A 17212-nucleotide genomic window follows, 5' to 3' on the forward strand; every position below is an offset into this window, starting at 1 on the left:
GACGGATTTCCTTCAGAGGAGTTCAGTGACATCAGGATGTTTTAACAGTTTACAGGAGATGCTACTTTCACTTGAATATTAGCTTCAAAATGCTGGGAAACAAACAAAATCCTTAATGACCTAGAATTTTATTACCAGAGAAAATGCCTTTCAAAGGAATGAAGTCAAAATAAGGATATTTTCAAATCCAAACTGAGAGTCAGTCACCACCAGCAGACCTACGGTAAGGAAATTCTAAGAGGGTATAGAGGGGATATGTCAGGAGGAGAAAAATAATTCAAGGTGGGATGTCTGAGAAGCAAAGTGGACCTACTGTATTTCCCCATGGATAAGACGCACCGTTAGAAAAAAAATTTTGGGTCTAAAAACTGGGTGCATCTTATACAGTGGTTGTAGTTCTTTTTTACTTGCATTTCCTGCTTTTTCATGCTTGTTTTTGCGCTCATTGTTGAAGACAGTGATTCATCATCAGACACAGATGAGGACAAGCTAATGGATGGGAGTTTTGACAGTGATGAGGAGTTGTATGAATTTTATGATGAATGAAACTTGATTCAATAACTTTAATACATTTGAAAAAATAATGACAGAAAACTTCCCTAACTTGGTGAAGGAAATAGACATACAAGTCCAGGAAGTGTAGAGAACCCAAACAAGATGAACCCAACAAAGCCCACACTGAGACACGTTATAATTAAAGTACAAAAGGTTCAAGACAAAGAGAATATTAAAAGCAGCAAGAGAAAAGCAGTGTTACCTACAGAGGAGCTCCCATAAGACTGTCACTGTCAGTTGATTTCTCAACAGAAACTGCAGATCAGAAGGGAGTGGACCCTGACCAGGTGGTGGCGCAGTGGATAGAGTGTCGAACTGGGATGCGGAAGGACCCAGGTTCGAGACCCCGAGCTCTCCAGCTTGAGCGCGGGCTCATCTGGCTTGAGCAAAGAGCTCAACAGCTTAGACCCAAGGTCGCTGCCTCCAGCAAGGGGTTACTCGGTCTGCTGAAGGCCCATGGTCAAGGCACATGTGAGAAAGCAATCAATGAACAACTAAGAAGTCGCAACGCGCAACAAGAAACTGATGATTGATGCTTCTCATCTCTCTCCATTCCTGTCTGTCTGTCCCTGTCTATCTCTGCCTTTGTAAAAAAAAAAAAAAAAAAAAAGAAGGGAGTGGAAAGAAATATTTAAAGTAATGAAAAACAAGGACCTACAACCAAGATTACCCAACAAAGCTATCATTTAGAATTGAAGGACATATAAAAAGCTTCTCAGCCCCTGGCCGGTTGGCTCCGTGGTAGAGCGTCGGCCTGGCGTGCAGGGGTCCCGGGTTCGATTCCCGGCCAGGGCACACAGGAGAAGCGCCCATCTGCTTCTCCACCCCCCCCTCCTTCCTCTCTGTCTCTCTCTTCCCCTCCCGCAGCCAAGGCTCCATTGGAGCAAAGATGGCCCGGGCGCTGGGGATGGCTCCTTGGCCTCTGCCCCAGGTGCTAGAGTGGCTCTGGTCTCGGCAGAGCGACGCCCCGGAGGGGCAGAGCATCGCCCCCTGGTGGGCAGAGCGTCGCCCCCTGGTGGGCGTGCCGGGTGGATCCCAGTCGGGCGCATGCGGGAGTCTGTCTGACTGTCTCTCCCCGTTTCCAGCTTCGGAAAAAATAAATACAAAAAAAAAAAAAAAAAAAGCTTCTCAGACAAGGAAAAGCTAAAGGAGTTTATCACCACCAAATTCACATTAGATGAAATGTTAAAGGGTCTTCTTAAAGAAGGAAAAGTTAAACAGATAAAAAAAACGTGAACAATAAAATGGCAATAAATACATATCTATCAACAATTGGATCTAAAAAACAAGCAGGACAGAAACAGACTCATAAATACAGAGAACATTTTCATGGTTGCCAGACGGGAGGCAGGTAGGAGGGATGGGTGAAAAACGTGAAGGGATTAAAGAAGTAAAAATTGGTAGTTACGCAATAGTCGTGGGGATGTTAAGTACATACGGAATAGAGAGTGGGGCAGAAGTAGGTTTACAATTGTTTGTATGGAAATAATACAATAATTAATAAATGGTAGAATAAGAATAAACTTTTTCACATACTTGTACCTGTAAATCTACTTTTGCCCTACCCTGTATAGTCAATATTCTAGTAACTATGTAAGGTGTCAGATGGATATTAAATTTTTAAGATTTTATTTATTGATTTTAGAGAGGAGAAAGAGAGAAAGAAGTAAGGGAGGAGCAGGAAGCATCAACTCCCATATGTGCCTTGACCAGGCAAGCCCAGGGTTTCGAACCAGTGACCTCAGCATTCCAGGTCGACGCTTTACCCACTGCGCCACCACTGGTCAGGCAGATGGATATTAAATTTATCCGAATGATCACTTAGTAAGTTATATAATATCTAATCACTCAGTGTATACCTGAAAGTAATATCATATTGTATGTCAACTGTAAATTGAAAAATAAAAAATGATTTTTAAAAAAGTACAACAAGGTGGGGTCACAGGGACTAGAGGGACAGCAGTCAGAGGGAAGGGGGATGAGAGGATGGGATCAGAGAAGGTAAAGGGATTAGTGAAATTATATATACATAACACATAGATACAGATAACAGGACAGCAAATTCCAGAGGGAATGGAGGATGGAGTTAAGGGGAGAGGGGCAAAGGGACACATTGGGTGATGGGTATGCAACATAATTGAATGACAAGATAACCTGGACATGTTTTCTTTGAATATATGTACCCTGATTTATTGATGTCACCCCATTAAAATTAATAAAAATTTATTTATATAAAAAAAGGGACACAGAGTGAGGGAGTTATATTCAGTGGGACACTTGAATCCATGTAAACACAATAAATTAAAATTAAAAAAAAATTTTTTTTAATGTACAACAATAATAGCATTATAATCAGGGAGGGGGTAAATAGAGTTCTAATGTCTCTATATCATCCAAAAGAGGATAAAGGTATTGATTAATTTTAAAATTATAAAATATGCACGATGACATTCCTGGAAACCGAATGAATATAATTTCTAAACTAGTATAGGAAAATAATCCAAATTAGGGCAAGAAAAGGCAGAACAAGCGGGAAAGTAGAAAACAAAGTAAAACATTAAAGTTAAGTGCAACTGCTCACAAAAATTAGGGGAGATTTCAAAAATTAATATAAAGTGATAAAATATCCCCTAATTTTTGTGAGCAGCATGTATCCAAAGTAGATACACTAATAGGCCAAATTCTCCAGTTAAAAAAGAAAGATTGTTCTTTGTTAGATTGACATTTGTTAAGTAGAGCATCCAGGGTGTTGGATGTTGAGCCCCAGTCAGACTGCAGAGGAAAGTGGAATGGAGAAGTGTATTACTCACAGGTCTGGAAGGAGGTACACAGCACACCTCCAGAGCCACACAGGCAGTCAAGGCAGGGCAGGCAGAAAGGGACCCGCGGCACATGCCTGTATCAGGGTCCACAGGTGGAGTGCGTTGGGGTTCCTGAGCTAAGGCCACCATACTGGTCAATTCAAATCAAATACATTGGGGTTTTGGTAAGGTTCTAGGCGGCCCTATCTAAGGGGGCACATGAGAGGGCTGGCCCTGGGAAGTTGGGGAGAATGCTTATCACAAGGTGTTGGAGGAGTCATATTGGGAACTTAACATTAACTTGTGACTCTGGCTGTTAACCAAGGTATGTGCTCTAGAGAGGGGCCAGTGTCACTTCAAGGCCCCTGCTGGCCACTTGGCCATACAAATGGATTCCAAGGCAGTGATATTATGGGGTGGTTTAACTACCCTCCACAGCAACTCTGTGTTGTCCTTTTTTTTTTTTCAATATTTATTTTATTAGTTTTAGAGAGAGGAAGGGAGAAAGCGAGAGAAAGACTCAGGAACATGTATGTGGTCCTGTGTGTGCCCTGACCAGGGATCAAACCGGCAACCTCTGAGCTTCCTTTGGGTCAGTGCTCTATCTAACCAACCAAGCTAACTAGCAGGGCAACTCTGTTGTCTTTAAGATCTGCATCTCAAGCATAAGGACACAAACAGGTCAAAAGTAAATATGTAGAAAAAAACTATACAACTCAAATACAAATCAAAATAAAGTTGGTACATTATGCTAATATCTGACAAGAGAGCTGTTAAAAATACTGTTTAACAAAGGGGATCAAGTCATAGAGATAAAGATTTGATCCACCACATAGATGTTTAAATTTGTGTGCACCTAGAAATAAGTTCATATCGACACATTTTTAAATAAAGACAAAATTGCCAAAAATAACATCAAAACTGAATCAAGAACAAAAAGAATAACTGAATATTCTTTTAATAATTAAAGAACTTAAATCCAAAGATCTTCCCTTGAAGAAAACTACAGGCTTAATTAGTTTTACCAAAGAGCTTTAAAAATACTCAAGGAAGAAATAAGTGAGAAGCTGGGAGGCAGAGAGACAGACTCCCACATGTGCCCTGACCAGGATACAGTGGGCAAGTTCCCTACTGGGAGATGCTCTATCTATCTGGTGCTGTTGCTCCGTTGCTCAGCAACTGAGCTACTTTAGTGCCCAAGGCGAGGCCATGGAGCCATCCTCAGCGCCAGCTTGCTCCAGCCGAGCCATGGCTGCGGGAAAGGAAGAGGGGGGAGGGATGGAGAAGCAGATGATCACTTCTCCTATGTGCCCTGACTAGGAATTGAACCCAGGATGTCCATAGGCCAAGATGATGCTCTACCACTGAGCCAACTGGCCAGGGCCTATCGTAGCTGTTAAAAACCTCTGTTTGCCAATGCCATTATCTCTCTTACTTCTGAGTCTGTTCTATTGATAATTTTCCTCTTACTTGGATCATATTTTGTTGCTTATTCCCATGCTTGCTTGAATGCTGAATATGGTAGATTTTGTATTGGTGGGTACTAGATTTATAGTATTGCTTTAAGTGGCAGTGGATTTTGTTCTGAGAGGCATGGGTACATGGAACAGACTGACAGCTATCACGGGTGGGGGGGCGGGGAGAGACTGGATGAGAGAAGGTGAGGGATTAAGCAAGAAATATATATATTCTTTTTATATATAGACACAGACAACAGTGTGATGACCACCAGAGGGAAAAGGGGCTGGGGGTAGATGGAGATGGGCAAAGGGGAACAGAAGGAGAAAAGATCTCCGGAGCCCTTCCTCTCTCTGTGAAACTACCTGCTCTCTGCCGCACAGTTCTAGCTGCCTTGGTCTGTCTCATCTCTGATCTCTGACTCCTCAGCTCAGCAAGTGCCCTGCGTTCTGGTTGGCTTTTCCCTCCCTGTGGCCTGGCAGTAAACGGGAGCGATTGTAGTACTCACATTGTTACTTCCTTCTCCCAGAGTCACAGTTCTGCTTTGCCAATTGTCCAAAGTCTGAAAGCTGTTGATTCTTATGTTGTGCCTGGTTTTCTAGCTGAAGAATAAATCTGGTCTCCTTAATTCTCTTGGCTGCAAGCAGAAGTCTTTGTATTTTCAACATTCTTCTTTGACCTTTTACCATTAATCAATTCAGACGAGATCGGGCGCGTTCAGGGTGGTATGGCCGTAGACCCATTAATCAATTCAACAGTTTATTCAATGAAATGATAGTTCATTGAATTCTGGACTTTACATGTTTTTGAGTTAAAATTGACAAGCCAGCCTTAAAGTCACACACTGTTATGTATTCCTGCTGCACATGGCAAGTATGCAGCCTCTCCCTCGTGCTACCCTCTGCAATGTGACCACATGCAAGCTGCTGTTCAAAAAAACCAGGTTTGCTTGTCTCACACTGCACAGTGTCATGGCAATGTTAAATTGCTAATGAAAGCTTCAGAGCCATTTCTATATGTATCCTGTGGACAAGTAAGAAACAGCTGGAGCCTGACCAGGTGCAGTGGGTAGAGCATCAGACTGGGATGAGGAAGGACCCAGGTTCGAGACCCTAAGGTCGCCAGCTTGAGCATGGGTTCATCTGGTTTGAGCAAAAAAGCTCACCAGCTTGGACCCAAGCTCGCTGGCTCCAGCAAGAGGTTACTCGGTCTGCTGAAGGCCCGTGGTCAAGGCACATATGAGAAAGCAATCAATGAACAACTAAGGTGTTGCAACGAAAAACTGATAATTGATGCTTCTCATCTCTCTCCGTTCCTGTCTGTCTGTCCCTATCTATCCCTGTCTCTGACTCTCTCCCTGTCTCTGTAAAAAAATAAAATAAAATAAATATATATAGGAACAGCTGGAGACTGACGTCCAGCTGAGGACCCCACTTTGAGTAGCACTGCCTCTGTATCCTGCAGGTGTGTACAAGATGACTGTCAGCAGGAAAATAGGTACACGGAGCTGGTATACTGATACTGATACTGACAGAATGAAATACTCTACAGCCGCACATAAGAATGGGGGCATTGGGCCCTGGCCGGTTGGCTCAGCGGTAGAGCGTCGGCCTGGCGTGCGGGGGACCCGGGTTCGATTCCCGGCCAGGGCACATAGGAGAAGCGCCCATTTGCTTCTCCACCCCCGCCCCCCCTCCTTCCTCTCTGTCTCTCTCTTCCCCTCCCACAGCCAAGGCTCCATTGGAGCAAAGATGGCCGGGGCGCCGGGGATGGCTCCTTGGCCTCTGCCCCAGGCGCTAGAGTGGCTCTGGTCGCGGCAGAACAATGCCCCCGGAGGGGCAGAGCATCGCCCCCTGGTGGGCAGATCGTCGCCCCTGGTGGGCGTGCCGGGTGGATCCCGGTCAGGCGCATGCGGGAGTCTGACTGTCTCTCCCGCCGTTTCCAGCTTCAGAAAAATACAAAAAAAAAAAAAAAAAAAAAAAAAAAGAATGGGGGCATTAGAAGCATAAGGACACTAAAGTGCATGTAGTTCCTTTGTGCACCAATTATATGTCTTGGTTCCCTTACTATACGGTTCCAATACTGGCAAACTAACCTAAAGTGTAATAATGCACAGTTAGGTGATAACACTACAAAGAAGATTAGGGAGGAGCTCTAGGTGGAGGGCAGGACACAGGGGAGTATCTGGAGTAGGGGGAATATTCTATTTCTTGACCTATATGGTAATTACGTGGGTATTCATGTAATAATAAGTTGTTAAGATATGCATTATCTTTAATATACTTTTATATGAGTATATTGTATTCCACAATTTAAAAAATTAAGTCAGCCCTGGCCAGTTGGCTCATTGGTAGAGCGTCGGCCTGGCGTGCAGAGGTCCCGGGTTCGATTCCTGGCCAGGGCACACAGGAGAAGCACCCATCTGCTTCTCCACCCCTCCCCCTCTCCTTCCTCTCTGTCTCTCTCTTCCCCTCCCGCAGCCGAGGCTCCATTGGAGCAGGGATGGCCCGGGCGCTGGGGATGGCTCCTTGGCCTCTGCCCCAGGCGCTAGAGTGGCTCTGGTCGCAGCAGAGCGACGCCCCGGAGGGGCAGAGCATCGCCCCCTGGTGGGCAGAGCGTCGCCCCCTGGTGGGCGTGCTGGGTGGATCCTGGTCGGGCGCATGCGGGAGTCTGTCTGTCTCTCCCCGTTTCCAGCTTCAGAAAAATACAAAAAAAAAAAAAAAAAATTAAGTCATGGTTTTTCACCAGAAGAATTGACATGGTCAGTTGAAGTTCCCTCCGGGGAGTGAGACCCTAGAGGGGACTAGACTAGGAAACTTTTTATTAAAAATTTTTAACAAAAATTTAATAAATTTTTAATAAAAACCTGACCTGTGGTGGCGCAGTGGATAAACCGTCGACCTGGAATGTTGAGGTCACCGGTTCAAAACCCTAGGCTTGCTTGGTCAAGGCACATATGGGAGTTGATGCTTCCTACTCCTCCCCCTGTTCTCTCTATCTTTTCCCTCTCTCAGAGCTCTCTCTCTCTCCCTCTCCTCTCTCTCTAAAAAAAAATATTTTTTTTCTCAAAGCAATTATTTCCCCCACCAAATGATAACTGTTGACTTTTTTATTTTGTGTGAATTATTTCCACATTTTTAGGTTTAAGAAACATATTGTAGCCCTGGCCGGTTGGCTCAGTGGTAGAGCATCGACCTGGCGTGCAGGAGTTCTGGGTTCGATTCCTGGCCAGGGCACACAGCAGAAGCACCCATCTGCTTCTCCATCCCTCCCCCTCTCCTTCCTTTCTGTCTCTCTCTTCCCCTCCCACAGCCAGGGCTCCATTGGAGCAAAGTTGGCCCGGGCACTGAGGATGGCTCTGTGGCCTCTTTCTTCCTCAGGCGCTGGAATAGCTCTGGTTGCGACAGAGCGACGCCCCCTGGTAGGCATGCCAGGTGGATCCTGGTCGGGCGCATGCGGGAGTCTGTCTGACTGCCTCCCCATTTCCAACTTCGGAAAAATGCAAAAAAAAAAGAAACATATTGTTAGAAATATGGCTGAAGCACCTTTTAACCACTGTCCTTTGTCCCATTCCTCACCCCTGCTTCCCAAAAGCCACAACTATCATAAATTTGGGATTATATTTCCAATCAATTTCTTTATATATGTTTTCATGAATAACATACAGTAATTTTGGTGTGTTTTAAGTTTACATAAATGAATTCATGCTTTTAGTATCTTGACCTTTTGCACTCAATATTTAAAACATATTTGCATGTTAAAATATGGAGTCTATTCTTTTTAACTGTTGCATAATGATATTTGATCATATGAAATACTGTATTTTACTTAGCCTGTTGATGGAAGTTTAAATTATTAAGTTTGCTCCATTAAGCAATACCACAATAAACTTTCTTATATGTGTCATCAAAGTTCCCCCTAACTGCATTCCTAGAGGTGGCATTGTTGAGCCACAGAGTAAGTGCATTCTTTAGATACTGCTGTCTAACATGGCCGTACACACCCATTGGTACTTTCCTGGCATATCTTATTGTCTGATTGCTCTACATTATGAACTGGTTTTTTGCTGGTTGATTTGGTACCAGGTAAGTGTATTACTTTGGCAAAAAATACTTTTAAAATAAAATTCTAGCCCTGGCCGGTTGGCTCAGCGGTAGAGCGTCGGCCTGGCGTGCGGGGGACCCGGGTTCGATTCCCGGCCAGGGCACATAGGAGAGGCACCCATTTGCTTCTCCACTGCCTCCCTCCTTCCTCTCTGTCTCTCTCTTCCCCTCCCGCAGCCGGGGCTCCATTGGAGCAGGGATGGCCCGGGCGCTGGGGATGGCTCCTTGGCCTCTGCCCCAGGCGCTAGAGTGGCTCTGGTCGTGGCAGAGCGACGCCCCGGAGGGGCAGAGCATCGCCCCCTGGTGGGCAGAGCGTGGTCCCTGGTGGGCATGCCGGGTGGATCCCGGTCAGGCGCATGCGGGAGTCTGTCTGACTGTCTCTCCCCGTTTCCAGCTTCAGAAAAATACACACACACACACAAAAAAAACCTCCTAAAATAAAATTCTAAAATCAAAACAAAAGACAGAAGGAAAAAGATAAATTGAAAGATGTTTAATTTAAACCTCAGTTCTATGGTTTTTGTCCAGGCATGTCCTCTGCCCTTTGACTGACTACAATAAGTAACTAGAAGGCAATGCGAACTCTCTGGAAAATTCTGACTGGGTGTTTAGGGAGCCAACCTAGGCTGAAATCACTGAACTTGTATGACAAGTGAGGCAGACCCCAAACGCATGCAGCCAGAGGCTCCTTCTCCAGCCAGCAAGGCAGAAGTAAACCCCACCTTGTACCAGAGAGACCCCCATCTCTCAGGATGTTGGGCAGTCTCTGTGTGCATGGCCCCACCTGTTCAGTCCTGGTTGTTACATGAAAATCAGCCGAGACAACCGATGAAGAAATATCTTTCTTGAGCATCATTTTGCTAGAATTATATATAGAAATTGTATGCCCTCCTTGTTCTTTTATCATAAAAACATACATTTAGTATGATAAAAAATTTGTTTTAGCATTAGAATTTGAGGAGGAGCAATTATAACTATGCAAAAAATTGAGCTGTCAAATTCTTTCTGTTAGGTGTAGGGTATAAACAAGTATATATGACACAGACATAAGCAAAAAATTATAGGCAAAAAAAAAGGGTTTAGATCACAACCATCAAAGAAGCATCCTTTCTCCTGTCCTGTAGGAGCTCCATCCCAGGCACTACAAGGGCTGGGCAGGCAGACATTGGGCAGAAGCCTTCAAATGACCCACTGGGGTTGGAGGGCTGGGCTGTTGATCAGGTCTGGCAAGTGGCTGCCTCATTGTAGCCTCCGTGTACTGGACACAAGCCTGTGATGTTTTCATCCATCAGCCAGTTGCAGAAGGAAGAAGAGAAAGAAATGGCTGAAATGGAAGAGTTGATGGAAAAGTTGGCAGTCCTGCAAATGCAGAAAAAGAGCCTGCTGTTAGAGAAGAACAATCTGGAGGCCAGAAACAAAGCGCTGGAAGCTGACCTCCAAAGGGCACAGAAAATAAATAGGTTTTTATACGTTTTTTTCTTAAGCTTTTTTTTAAGTTAAAAAAAGACAATTGAAAAACTTCTTTTCTTTTTCTAATATTGGCTGTAAATATACTGCGCACAAAAATTAGGGGATCAGCGAACATGCAGATACTCCAGTACTTTCAGCCTTTTGCATAGTGCATTTTCACCAATGAAATAAAAGTTGGTTTTGCATCTCATTTGCAAAACCAAACAACTTTCTTTGACTTCTCGTTTGCTTTTCTGGTGTTCTTGTTTAATAAAAAAAAAAAATCAAATGCTTCTTTTTGATTGCTTCATATTCATTTTGAAATATCCCCTAATTTTTGTGATCAGTATATAAAAGAATAATTGACATTATTGCATCTCAAAATACAAGTACAGTAAAAGCTTTTCTGTAGACTAACATTAACCAACATTTTTCTAGTCTGTAGTTTATATACTGTTGACAGTTATAATCATGACCCTAAAACTCTGAAACTTCTAGAAGTTCTCTACTATTTCCTAAAAGTCTACTTTGGGGCTACTAGACTTCTGTTCAAAAGTATCTTTTAGAACACCAGCCAAAAATTTAATAGAATAATACATGATTAGCCTCTTAATTGTGTTAAAACATTTTGTGATTTCTATTGGCTTGACTTTGAGTAAAAAATTATGCTTGGCTTAAAATTCAATTCAATTATCATCTCTCACTTTGAAACTTACAGATTTAGATTGCTAAAGATATAACATTTAAATGCTAACATACTTGCTATTTTTGTAATACAGATATTCCTATGCCCTAGCCATTCGGGCTAATGAGTTTTTTATTTTGCCATTTGGGGCAACTGTTTAGGAGATCTCTGAAAAAAATTGACACTTTCAAAAGGCAGATGGAGAAAGCCACACAGAATGAAATGTCTGCTCACCAAGACCTGGCAAACCTTTTGGGCCTGGCAGAGAACGTAACGCAGGAACGTGACAATCTTAGATATTTGGTAAGTTTCCTTAGTCACTTCAAGTACATTGCAAGTTAATAAGCAACCATAATTTTAGGAATATTATTACTATTATTTTTGTGACAGAGACAGAGAGGGATAGATAGGGACAGACAGACAGGAACGGAGAGAGATGAGAACAATTCTTCATTGTGGCACCTTAGTTGTTTATTGATTGCTTTCTCATATGTGCCTTGACCGGGGGACTACAGCAGACCGAGTGACCCCTTGCTCGAGTCAGGACTCAAGCTAGCGAACTTGGGCTCAAACCAGTGACCTTGGGCTTCAAGCCAGCAACCTTTGGGCTCAAGCCAGCGACCATGAGGTCATGTCTATGAACCCACGCTCAAGCCAGTGACCCCTCGCTCAAGCTGGTGAGCCTGCACTCAAGCCAGATGATCCCACGCTCAAGCCGGTGACCTCAAGGTTTCAAACCTGGGTCCTCTGCATCCCAGTCCTACGCTCTACCCACTGCGCCACTGCCTGGTCAGGCTAGGAGTATTTTTCTTAAAGAAAATTATCCATAAACAGTTTCATCTTTTAAAATTTCTTTATTTTTATTTTAATAAATTTTATTTAGAAAATTAATTTTAACAGGGCAACATTGATCAATAAGAGTCATAGATTTCAGGTAAACATTTCTATAGCATTTGAACTGTTGATTATGTTGTATACCCATCACCCAAAGTCAAATCATCTTCTGACACCTTATTTGTCCCTCTTTACACCCTTTCCTCCAAATCCCCCTCCCCCATACCCTCCTCCCCTGTTTGCCACTTCACTTTTATCCGTGTCCATGAGTCTCAGTTTTATGTCCCACCTATGTGTGAAATCATACAGTTCTTTGCTTTTCCGGATTTACTTAATTCACTCAGTATAATGTTCTCAAGGCCCATCCATGTTGTTTTAAATGGCAATATGTCATCATTTCTTATGGCTGAGTAGTATTCCATTGTATATATGCACCACATCTTCTTTATCCAATCCTTTATCGAAGGACACCTTGGTTGTTTCCATGTCTTGGCCAAATTCTCCAAAATTTTATCTTTCAACCATGGGAGAAAAACATTTTTAAAGGGCAAATAACCCTTTGACTTTGAGTAAAAAATTATGCTTGGCTTAAAATTCAATTCAATTATCATCTCTCACTTTGAAACTTACAGATTTAGATTGCTAAAGATATAACATTTAAATGCTAACATACTTGCTGTTTTTGCAATACAGATATTCCTATGCCCTAGCCATTCGGGCTAATGAGTTTTTTATTTTGCCATTTGGGGCAACTCAAATAATAACTTTCAAATAATGGCAAATGATATTTTAGAAGGTAAACCAAAGGAATTAGTCCATTCAAGTCATAGGAACAGTGTTCTCAGGAGTTGATTACACACGCAGATGACCTTTATATTCTCTCTGTAGAGCTAACTTAATGTATTCCCTGTTTGAAGATGAAACATAAGATTCACAGACAAGTTAAATAGAGTTCATCCTAAGGACACAGATGAAAGGACAGTGATATTCAGCACACATTGTTCTCACAGCACCAGTCCCAAGGAAGGGGCGTGAGTATATTATTGTGTCCCTAGAAGGTAGAGCTCTATCTAGCCAGCAAGAATGATGCCATGGACATGACCCCTGTGATCACCACATTGATTTTCAAAGATATCTACTACAGATTGTACGGTAAAAGAAGAGAGATGCAGTGCCAAGCTACATGCATTGAGAAAAGTCTGATAGGATTTACTGCAGAATGTCACAGTGAGTTAGATACCAAGTGGTGGAATTACAAGAGATTTTTAAAATCGTGGTAGAATTACAAGAAATTTTTTAAATGGTTTTACTTATCTGCATATTATGATTTTTTTTTACATTGAACATGTATTGCTTATGTGCATTAAAACATGTTTATTTAAGCAATATTGGTGGGTAGGATCAGAAATAAGTGTAATGGATGTCATTACAAAAGAGCTTCCTAAGAGAGTCAGAAATTGGCAAACTTGGAAATGACTCAGCCCTGCTCCAGGTGAATGAGGTGTGGAGTCTGTTAGGGTATGTCACAGGCTTACCCCCCCCCCATTTGCCAAAAAGATATTAAGTTACTTCATAGGAAAATGTATGTAGGTTTTAGCCATTATTTATATAAGAAGAAATATAGCCTGACCAGGCCGTACCACAGTGGATAGAGCGTCGGACTGGGATGTGGAGGACTCAGGTTTGAGACCCTGAGGTCGCCAGCTTGAGCGCGGGCTCATCTGGTTTGAGCAAAGCTCACCAGCTTGAGCCCAAGGTCACTGGCTCAAGCAAGGGGTCACTTGGTCTGCTGTAGCCCCCTGGTCAAGGCACATATGAGAAATCAATCAATGAACAACTAAGGAGCCGCAATGAAAAATTGATGTTTCTCATCTCTCTCCCTTCCTGTCTGTCTGTCCCTCTCTCTGACTCTTTCTGTCTCTGCCACACACACACACAAAAAAAAAAAAAAAGAAAAGAAAAGAAAAGAAATATAGCCTGACCTGTGATGGTGCAGTGGGTAATGCATCAAGCTGGAATGCTGAAGTAGGAAGGAAGGAAGGGAGGGAGGGAGGAAGGGAGGGGAGGAAAGGGGAGGGGGAGGGAGGGAGGGAGGGAGGGAGGGAGGGAGGGAGGAAGGAAAGAAGGAAGGAAGGAAGGAAGGAAGGGGAAAGAGAGAAGAAAGAAAGAAAGAAAAAGAAAGAAAGAAAGAAAGAAAGAAAGAAAGAAAGAAAGAAAGAAAGAAAGAAAGAAAGGAAAAGAAAGAGAAAGAAAGAGAGAAAGAAAGAGAAAAAAAGAGAATCCATCTCTTGGGGGAAAATACTTATCTTTTTTTTTTTTTTTAATTTATTTATTTATTCATTTTTAGAAAGGAGAGAGAGAGAGAGAGAGAGAGAGAGAGAGAGAGAGAGAAAGAGAAAGAGAGACAGGCCTGACCAGGCGGTGGCGCAGTGGATAGAGCGTTGGACTGGGATGTGGAGGACCCAGGTTCAAGACCCCAAGGTTGCCAGCTTGAGTGCGGGCTCATCTGGTTTGAGTAAAAGCTCACCAGCTTGGACCCAAGGTTACTGGCAAGGGGTTACTCAGTCTGCTGAAGGCCCGCAGTCAAGGCACATATGAGAACGCAGTCAATGAACAACTAAGGTGTCACAATGAAAAACTAATGATTGATGCTTCTCATCTCTCTCTGTTCCGTCTATCTGTCCCTATCTATCCCTCTGTCACTGTAAAAAAAAAAAAAAAAAAAAAAAAAAAAAAAAAAAAAAAAAAAAAAAAGAGAGACAGAGAGAGAGAAGGGGGAAGAGCTGGAAGCATCAACTCCCATATGTGCCTTGACCAGGCAAGCCCAGGGCTTCGAACCGGCGACCTCAGCATTTCCAGGTCGACGCTTTATCCACTGCGCCACCACAGGTCAGGCAAAAATACTTATCTTTACTTGTGATAAAAGAAATGCTAATTTAGCCAGTCTTGAAATATCATTCTATACTTTGATGTTAGAAAAAAAAAATCTTTTTTTTTTCTTTTTTTTATTTTTTTTCTTTTTTTTATTTCTTTTTTTTTTTTTTTTCCTCTGAAGCTGGAAACGGGGAGAGACAGTCAGACAGACTCCCGCATGCGCCCGACCGGGATCCACCGGGCACGCCCACCAGGGGCCACGCTCTGCCCACCAGAGGGCGATGCTCTGCCCCTCCGGGGCTTCGCTCTGGCTCTGCCGGGACCAGAGCCACTCTAGCACCTGGGGCAGAGGCCAAGGAGCCATCCCCAGCGCCCAGGCCATCCTTGCTCCAATGGAGCCTTGGCTGCAGGAGGGGAAGAGAGAAACAGAGAGGAAGGAGGGGGTGGGGGTGGAGAAGCAAATGGGCGCTTCTCCTATGTGCCCTGGCCGGGAATCGAACCCGAGTCCCCCGCACGCCAGGCCGACGCTCTACTGCTGAGCCAACCAGCCAGGGCCAAAAAAATCTTTTTAAATTATAATAGTTGCTGGTGAAGCGTGGTAAGCCTATTTATACATTACTGGTGATTTCTAAGTCCTTCCCTGCGTCTTTTAGAAGCCATTTGACAGCATGGGAGGATCCTTAAAAGCATGCAGACCTCCTGACCCAGTGGTCCTTCTCCTAAGAAGTCATTGTCCCCGCCCAAGTGCTGACCTCTGGCACCAGCTGAAGCAGCACCGAGCGCCTGCTTCCCCGTATGCTTCACCCCCTGGGCTTACTCACCGGTGTATCTAAGAGGCAGACAGAGACCTGATGAAAAACACACACTGCCAGCAAGCATTCAGGGGGCCCCAGCTGCCATGGGCCATTGCCATGGCAAAGACAAAGCCATCTTGTCTGCAGGGTGGGACACAGAGGTTTCTCCAGGATGCTGATGCATGTGGCCCGGAGCGCATCCCAGGCTTCCATGATGAAGTCGGGATCTTCTCTGACCCTCAAGTGGTCCCCCTTAGGTCCACCCCAGAACAGAAATATAAATGGAGGCCACATACTGTGTATTCAAATACGTAAACGTCACAAATTTGACTGTTAATGAAATGTGTTTTCTCCCCCTGTCCTGACCTTTGTTATTATGGCCTGGAAGCCAGGCCCGAGTGTAGAGTCCTCAGACCCCTCAGAAGCAGGGAAGCTGCTCTCACCCCCTCCTCAGCCCGCTGTGAGGAGACACGCTGTCCCCTCAGCCCTACAGGGTCCTTCCCGCTGGGAGCGCATGGCCAGCCCTCCTGTGCGGGTTTGGCATGGTCCTGGCTCCTGCATTGTCCTGGACTGTGGGCCGTGTGCCCCACCTTACTCCTTTCTGCTGTCTTGGACCTTGTGAGATACCCCTTGTATCTTAAACTATTGAAATTGGCATCTTAATTTCTAATCCAGCCTTTTGGATGGGTTTTCTATGTGACTTGTGGCAAGTTATTTAACTGTCTTTGTGTTACTTTTCCTTTCTGATAATCAAATTGCCACTACTAGCCTACAATAGAAGAAATGCTCACTTTTACAATTTTTTTTTTTTTACCATTTGAAATAGTTAATTTATAGTGCATAGTAGTTCATGTCCCATGTAGATATTAATCTAAATCATCCAGCTTCAAATGACATCCATCTTGGAAACACTGCCTGTCACAATTGTTTGGAGAACAGCCTTGTCCATCTATTCAGTTATCCTTGATTTTGTAATTATTCAAATAAGTCAAGTTAAAGTTATTTGCATCTTGGCACTTACTCCTAGGATATGATTAAAGGAATGGTATAGTCCATCGGAATAGAGAAACATGCCAGAAGTCCTTACAACCTCTCCCATTCCCCTTGTCCCGTGTGTGCCCAGGAGGGACTCCCAGCGTGCTGTTCCTTGCCCCTCCTCAGCCGTTGGCCCAAGTTGTGCCCACAGCCTTCACACAGGGAGTGGGAATCCAGGTGGGGGGCAGGAGGGATTGGGCCAAGTGGCCGTGGAGATCCCTTGTGAGTAGTAATACTCTTTGCACAACTTTTTATTCTTATATTATTTTCTGTAAAACTAAGCACCCAGCCTGACCAGGCGGTGGTGCAGTAGATGGAGCGTCGGACTGGGACACGGAGGACCCAGGTTCAAAACACTGAGGTCGCCAGTTTGAGTGCAGGTTCATCTGATTTGAGCAAAGCTCACCAGCTGGCTTGAGCAAGGGTTACTCGGTCTACTGTAGCCCCCCCCCCCCCCAGTCAAGGCACACATGAGAAAGCAATCACTGAGTGTTGGTCAAATAAGTTTGTAAATATGATATATAGGTTTGCTCGCTTATAGTTTGCATTGGGTGTGGGGGACAGGCTGTAAGCAAGCAGGGTTATTCCCTAAGGCTTAGTGTGTTTTTTTGTTTTTTTTAAACT

The 17212-nt window shown here is 43.9% G+C and overlaps 1 protein-coding gene across 3 annotated transcripts in view; it reads left to right on the top strand.

Annotated features, from left to right (window-relative positions):
* Nucleotides 1-17212, top strand: part of CEP89 (centrosomal protein 89) — a 100058-nt gene that overhangs the window by 63058 nt on the left and 19788 nt on the right. For all 3 annotated transcript variants that reach the window (XM_066242721.1, XM_066242723.1, XM_066242722.1), the window contains exons 15-16: nucleotides 10210-10377; nucleotides 11213-11354. In XM_066242721.1, coding sequence (XP_066098818.1) covers nucleotides 10210-10377; nucleotides 11213-11354 — 310 coding nt within the window. The remainder of the gene's footprint in view (nucleotides 1-10209; nucleotides 10378-11212; nucleotides 11355-17212) is intronic.

The sequence above is a fragment of the Saccopteryx bilineata genome, chromosome 9, assembly GCF_036850765.1.
Source record: "Saccopteryx bilineata isolate mSacBil1 chromosome 9, mSacBil1_pri_phased_curated, whole genome shotgun sequence".
NCBI lineage: Eukaryota > Metazoa > Chordata > Mammalia > Chiroptera > Emballonuridae > Saccopteryx > Saccopteryx bilineata.